The 6,000-nt window shown below is 46.1% G+C and overlaps 1 protein-coding gene across 1 annotated transcript in view; it reads right to left on the bottom strand.

Annotated features, from left to right (window-relative positions):
- Positions 1–1,407: 1,407 nt before the first annotated feature.
- Positions 1,408–6,000, bottom strand: part of rfx5 (regulatory factor X, 5) — a gene marked incomplete at its 3' end in the record, with an annotated part of 9,553 nt that continues 4,960 nt past the window's right edge. The window contains exons 7-10 of the mRNA XM_083773076.1: positions 5,425–5,623; positions 5,090–5,181; positions 3,333–3,473; positions 1,408–2,370 (exon numbers count right to left, since the gene is read on the bottom strand). Coding sequence (XP_083629202.1) covers positions 1,408–2,370; positions 3,333–3,473; positions 5,090–5,181; positions 5,425–5,623 — 1,395 coding nt within the window. The remainder of the gene's footprint in view (positions 2,371–3,332; positions 3,474–5,089; positions 5,182–5,424; positions 5,624–6,000) is intronic.

Here is a 6,000-nt window from a genome sequence, read left to right on the forward strand (position 1 = left end):
GAATGTGGATTATAATCTTGGCAATTTGAAATAACTTCGTAGAGTATGTATTTAACTAATTTAGATTCTACGATTCTACAAATACCTTCTAAAACCCGACAGTTTTCTGAGTTTTCTATGTCAGTGGTTCTCAAACATTTTCATGTCAAGGACCCCCAGAATTATATGTAATCGGCCGCCGACCCCCATCTGAAAACATGTTGTTCCAGGGAACCCTCCCCCCAGAAGTTAAAAACGTTCGCTCTGAATTAATATATATTCAAAGATTTGCGCCACATTTTCACGATTCTTCAGAAATAGCAGACCTACAAGCTTGTAGCGTGGCAATCGGTGCCGCGCTATGAGCTTGTAGATCTGCTATTTTTTACAACACAATGCTTAAAACACCAAAAGGGGTTCCCGCCCCAAAATGGGTTAAAGATGTCATCTATGTCTCCCATTCTAGGGCTGGAACATCTTCCTGTTTGAGTTGACCTGAAGGTGACAAAAAAATGTCCGTCCCTGTTTGAAGAACCTTCAGAAGGTTCAGACCCGTAGTACCTCTATCGGACGTCACACCGTACCACAAACATGTCTGCTTTCATTTCCTCATGTCCTCTTTTCATTTTCTTTCCTGCTTTCAAGGGATAGTTCACCCCCAAAATTCATGGAGATTTTTTCCTAAGCCAATAATTAGATGACCGGCGAGGAGGAGACTCAAAGAGTCTACATTGAGTCGACTCTGCGGTAATTCTTTGGGTGAACTATCCCTTTAACTTAAGCTTATTTCTTCTCTTCTTTTGTTGTCTAAATTTCCAAAAACGTCCTCTTATCAGCCAGAATGGTAAGCCTGTTTCGAGACCTTGATGATGGAAGTAGATGAGGAGGCAAGGAAGGAAGAAAGGAAGGAAGGAAGGAGACGAGGAAGGAAGGATCCACATGTGAAGCATGTGTGCAGGCCCAGCAGTAGAAGGAGTCCATAGGTTCAAACACAGTCAAACATGCAGTTTTTTTAGGGAATCACAGCAAACTGGTTACTGGCTGCCTGGCCGTCCCAACCAGGGCAGCTTCTGTACAAAGTGCAAGGAGAGCTAGAGGAGTTACTAGTGGTTACTAGTGCTTTTGGTTTCATGTATCCCTCTGCGATTGGTCGTTTCGTGTGGCCACCAATCAGGGATTTCCACCAATGGAAGAGAAGCAGAGGGGAGGGGTTAGGGGAGAAGCCCCTTACGATAGGAAACGATAAACAGGCAGACAGACGTAGACGGACATGAGGAAGGAAGGAGGAGGGAGGGTGATTCTATTTATACTACGTTCGATTTATTCTCTGTCGCACAGCAATATTGTGCACTGACAATAGCGCGACCTATAAGCTGACAGCTTATAGAGTGGCTATGTTCTGTCCCGCGACGCCGACGTACCACAGAGTTACTTCACATTCCTCTCCTCTCTTCCTCCGGACTTCTCACCCCTCCCTGCGGGAGCGACAGAAGTAGATGAAGACAGAGGAGGAGCATCGAGGTGCCGCTCCTCCTCCTCCACTACAGGAGTCAGTGTGATCTCCACCTCGCCTTCCTCCTCGTGGAGTGTGGGAAGAGGAAGAGGAGGACGAGGAGGAGGCGGAAGATGATGCGGCGGCTTGTCTATCTTCTGAGCCGCCGGCTGGGTAACGACGGCGCCAGCGACAGTCCCAGCCATGGGGACGGTCTTGTTGGCGCTACTGTTGGGAGCCCTCTGGATCACCTCCACCATGGTGGCGTTCTGGAAGAGCAGCCATGGATGGGAGGAGGAGGAGGAGGAGGCCTTCTGGATCACCCCGCCGCTGAGGGAGGTGATGATGGGGGGCTGAGGATGAAGAGGCAGAGGAGGAAGAGCAGCGGGGGGAGGCAGAGGCGGCGGGGGGTCATCGGGCCGGGCTTTCCTCGGCCGCCCTCGCTTCCGTTTCACCGGCGGAGGGGCGTTGCCCGCGGCCCCCGCCGACTGCTGTTGCTCCAGGGAGCGCTTGTTGGCGTTCAGTCTCGCTCTCTGGACCACCGAGGTGGGTGTTGCCGGGGCCACGGTGAGCGGCGAGGCCTGCGGGGGCCCCGGGGCGTGCAGGGGCGAGGCCAGCTTCTCCCGGTCGGTGTACGACAGGCAGCCCTGCGGCAGGATCATCAGAGGCACCGCCCCGCCCTGTTGCTGGGGCAACGTGGCCATGGCGATGACCTTCACGCCTCCACTGGCGGAGGACGAAGTAGAAGACGAGGTGGTGGCGGTCCCCGCCCCCCCGCCCAGTCCAGAGGAGTCTTTAGGGGCCAGGGAGGGAGGGGACGAGCGCACATGGGACACATGATGGGACTTGTCCGGGACGGTGCTCCGAGGGAGGATTCTGGGTAAATGCTTCATGAAGTCCTGATCCATAAAAACAATAGAGTTATTGATTCATACTATTAATAATAAATTTAAATACAAGTAAGATGCGCAAACGCGGGAAGCGAACGCAGCTCGTAAATTGCAATAACAATTAGAATAAATTACGTACTTTTTTTTTCTTTTTAGTTAGTAATTTTTCTACTCACACACACAGTTTTCTACTGTGTGTGTGTTTGTGTGTGTGTGTGTGTGTGTGTGTGGTTGTTTGTGTGTGTGTGTGTGTGTGTGTGTGTGTGTGTGTGTGTGTGTGTGTGCGTGCTACAGCTGCGCCCTCTGGTGGCGGGCGGGTGGTGTCACAGCGGGACAGACAGACAGACACACACACAGACATGATCTGCAGGGTCGTTCGCAATCAATTCAAAAGTAACATTCAAATTAGAAAAGAAAATCCAATAGCAGAGATTAAAATGGGGTGCATTTTGCATCCCAAAACGCAGTTTATAGTGGGACGCAATAAAACAACGACCTCTGTATACACAGGATGCACTACTGTACTGTTTTTTATTCTAGTTTATTTAGCTAGCTTTAGTTATAATAATAATTTCTTCTTCTGTTTTCTACATGAATAAAACCACATTGTAACCATATAAAATTAAATGGGAGTTAAATGCTGCAATTTGTAAAAAATATGACTCCTAACGTCGTTGAAGTGGGACTCATAAAATGTCCTGGGGACTCATCTAAAAGACCATCCCTGCATCCCGGGACTCATTACATTGAAAACCTATTTACATCACTGCAATATAGAAGAATTGGTAGACCAAGATCTAAATGTGACGCCAAAGAGTGTATGGATGGAACCAAGGGACCATTTGGTTACGTTCGTAAACACTAAAGTTAAAAACGAAGGTGTTTTAATGTAAGCTGGGTGCACATGACCATCAAGCAAGTCTGAGTTTTCAGATTCCATCTCACAAAGGAATAAACACTATAATGTATACCTGGAAATCTCTGCCTCCTGCAGAGCGCAGGGAGGAGGAGGAAGGAGGAGTCGGCTCAAGAGAGGAAGGTTTGGTTGGTGCCGTCTTGTCGCCCGACTGAAGCTTCGACGAAGACGAGGAGTCTTGGTCTTCCTTGACCCTCTGACAACGGACACAGGTTAATCATCGGTGTGTGTGTGTGTGTGTGTGTGTGTGTGTGTGTGTGTCCTTCCAGGTCTTCGTCAAGTATGACCAGGCGAAGACCCAGAAGGGTCGAAGCGTTATTTGTTATACTCTTCAATAAGTTTCCTGGGAGCAGATTAGAGATGTAGAGATACTGTATCGGTATAGGAAAAGTATCGGTATCGGCCCTTTTTGATCATATCGGGTCATATCGGTATCGGCGAATATGCCGGTCTAACCACCGATCCGGATCGGGCATGTGGAGTTTGCGTTCGAGTTGCCCAAACTGCAAGTGCACATTTGAGTGAGGAGTCTGCTATTAACAACACGAGATTAAAATAAGTAATTTTCTTTTTTTATTATTATAAATATTATTCTCTGGTATCGGTATTCGGTATCGGTATCTGCTAACACAGAAATGGTGGTATCGGGATCGGATCGGGAATGAAAAAAGTGTATCGGCCTATCGGGACATCCCTAGAGCAGATATTCAGTGTGCGGTCAACCTCCTTTCTCATCTTCTTTTTATTCCCATTGCTCAAACTAGTTCTATGCAGATGGGGTTCAGATGGGGGGGGGGGGGGGGCACAAAACTAGCGTCATTTGTATTGTTGACATACTGTCTACCATATAGCACAACTTTTGTTCAACTTTGAGCACTCAACTTTTGAGTCACATGGGACAATGGGCTCCATTTTCGGATAAGGGGTTTATCTGAAATAAGGGGTTTATCCGAAATAAGGGGATAAGGGGTTTAGCGGTGATGAAAATAGGGCTCCATTTCCGTCACCGCTAAACCCCTTCTTCTTTGCCTTTTTTACTATTTTGAAAAACATTTTTGAATACGGTAGTTAAAATGGCCAGTCTACAAGCTCACAACGTGTCAATGTAGATTGGCTAGTTGAACTATTAAAAAATGTTTTTCAAAATAGTAAAAAAGGCAAGGAAGTTTAGGGATAAGAATTTACAATTTAGGCATTTAGCTCTTAATCCAGAGCGATTTACATTAAGCAATAACAAAAAGCATTCCATAGTTTTGAGCCAGAAGGGAGAAGAGTTTGGTAAGGGGTTTAGCGGTGACAAAAATGGAGCCCTATGTCTTTGTGCTTCTGCTGCTGGCGTACTAGCGGCGTAGTGATACTGGCCCTTTTATTTTTAAATCAAAATGTTCTCTTTGTTTTTCACCGACATTTCTCCATGTATTCAATCTCAGGCCATCACAGGGTGATTATTTTTGTGGTGTGAAGAATTCCTTTAACCCATTTTGGGCGGGAACCCCTTTTGGTGTTTCAAGCATTATGTTATACTTTAGCTATTGAAATATAGCAGATCTACAAGCTCGTAGATCTTGTAGGTCTGCTATTTTTGAAAAGTCGTGAAAATGTGTTGCAAATCTTTGAATATATATTCTTTCAGAGCGAACGTTTTTAACTTTAAACATAGTTTCAGATGGGGGTCGGCGGCCAATTACATATATCTTTGGGGGTCCTTGACATGACAATTTTTGAGAACGACTGACATAGAAACATGGGTTTTTCAGAAAACTGAACTGGTCTAAATGAAACTGCATTAGGTTCTGTGGACCATGTTGGTACCTTGTTTAAGTCCATCCCTCCATCTGCACCGGCCTCTCCTTTAACAGACACTGGATTCTTCTTTATTACTTTGTGTGGTTTTGCTGGACCACCTGTTCTCACACACGCACATGCACACACACATGCACACACACACACACACACACGCACACGCACACACACAATACATATTACAACAGGATATCTTAAATCTGTATTCTACACACACGCGCACACGTGTGTACACACGTGCGCACACACACACACACACACACACACACACACACACACACACACACACACACACACACACACACACACACACACATCGCACACACACACACACACACACACACCAGCGAGTGCTGCAGAAGTGACCAGCTCAGCTTGGCTACAGCGAGGGTTAACGATGTGCTCCTGGACCAGGAAGCGAGCGATCTCCACCACGGTGTCAAATGAACGCTTCAGGATCTTCTGCGCCCAATCACAGATCAGCTCACATGCTGCCTCCGTCACTTCCTGTTTGTACGTCTGAACCAACTCTGTCAGCTCGGACTGAAGAGGACCAAACAAGAAACATAGAGGAGAACAGTGTTGATTTCGTCGACTAAAACTAAGACTACCTTTTTTCATTGACAAAAACTAAATGGAAACTACATGAGAACTAAGCTATGATGACTAAAACTAAATATATTGACAATTTTGTCAACAAATAAAAAATAGACTAAAATGTTAGGAAGGGACTAGTAGACAAGAGATCCAGTATAAGTCATTTTACACTTGGTTTGCGTGCTGAAAATAGCCGATCTACAAGCTCACAACGCGTCGCAGCGCAAGTGTAAAATCAGCCATTATGACGGCATCAAGGCCCGCAAAAATATATTTTAGTCGACTAAATCAACTGTAGATTTAGTCGACTAAAATCTCATGAC

Source organism: Protomyctophum parallelum (assembly GCF_964188405.1).
Source record: "Protomyctophum parallelum genome assembly, chromosome: 1".
In the NCBI taxonomy this organism is placed as follows: Eukaryota; Metazoa; Chordata; class Actinopteri; order Myctophiformes; family Myctophidae; genus Protomyctophum; species Protomyctophum parallelum.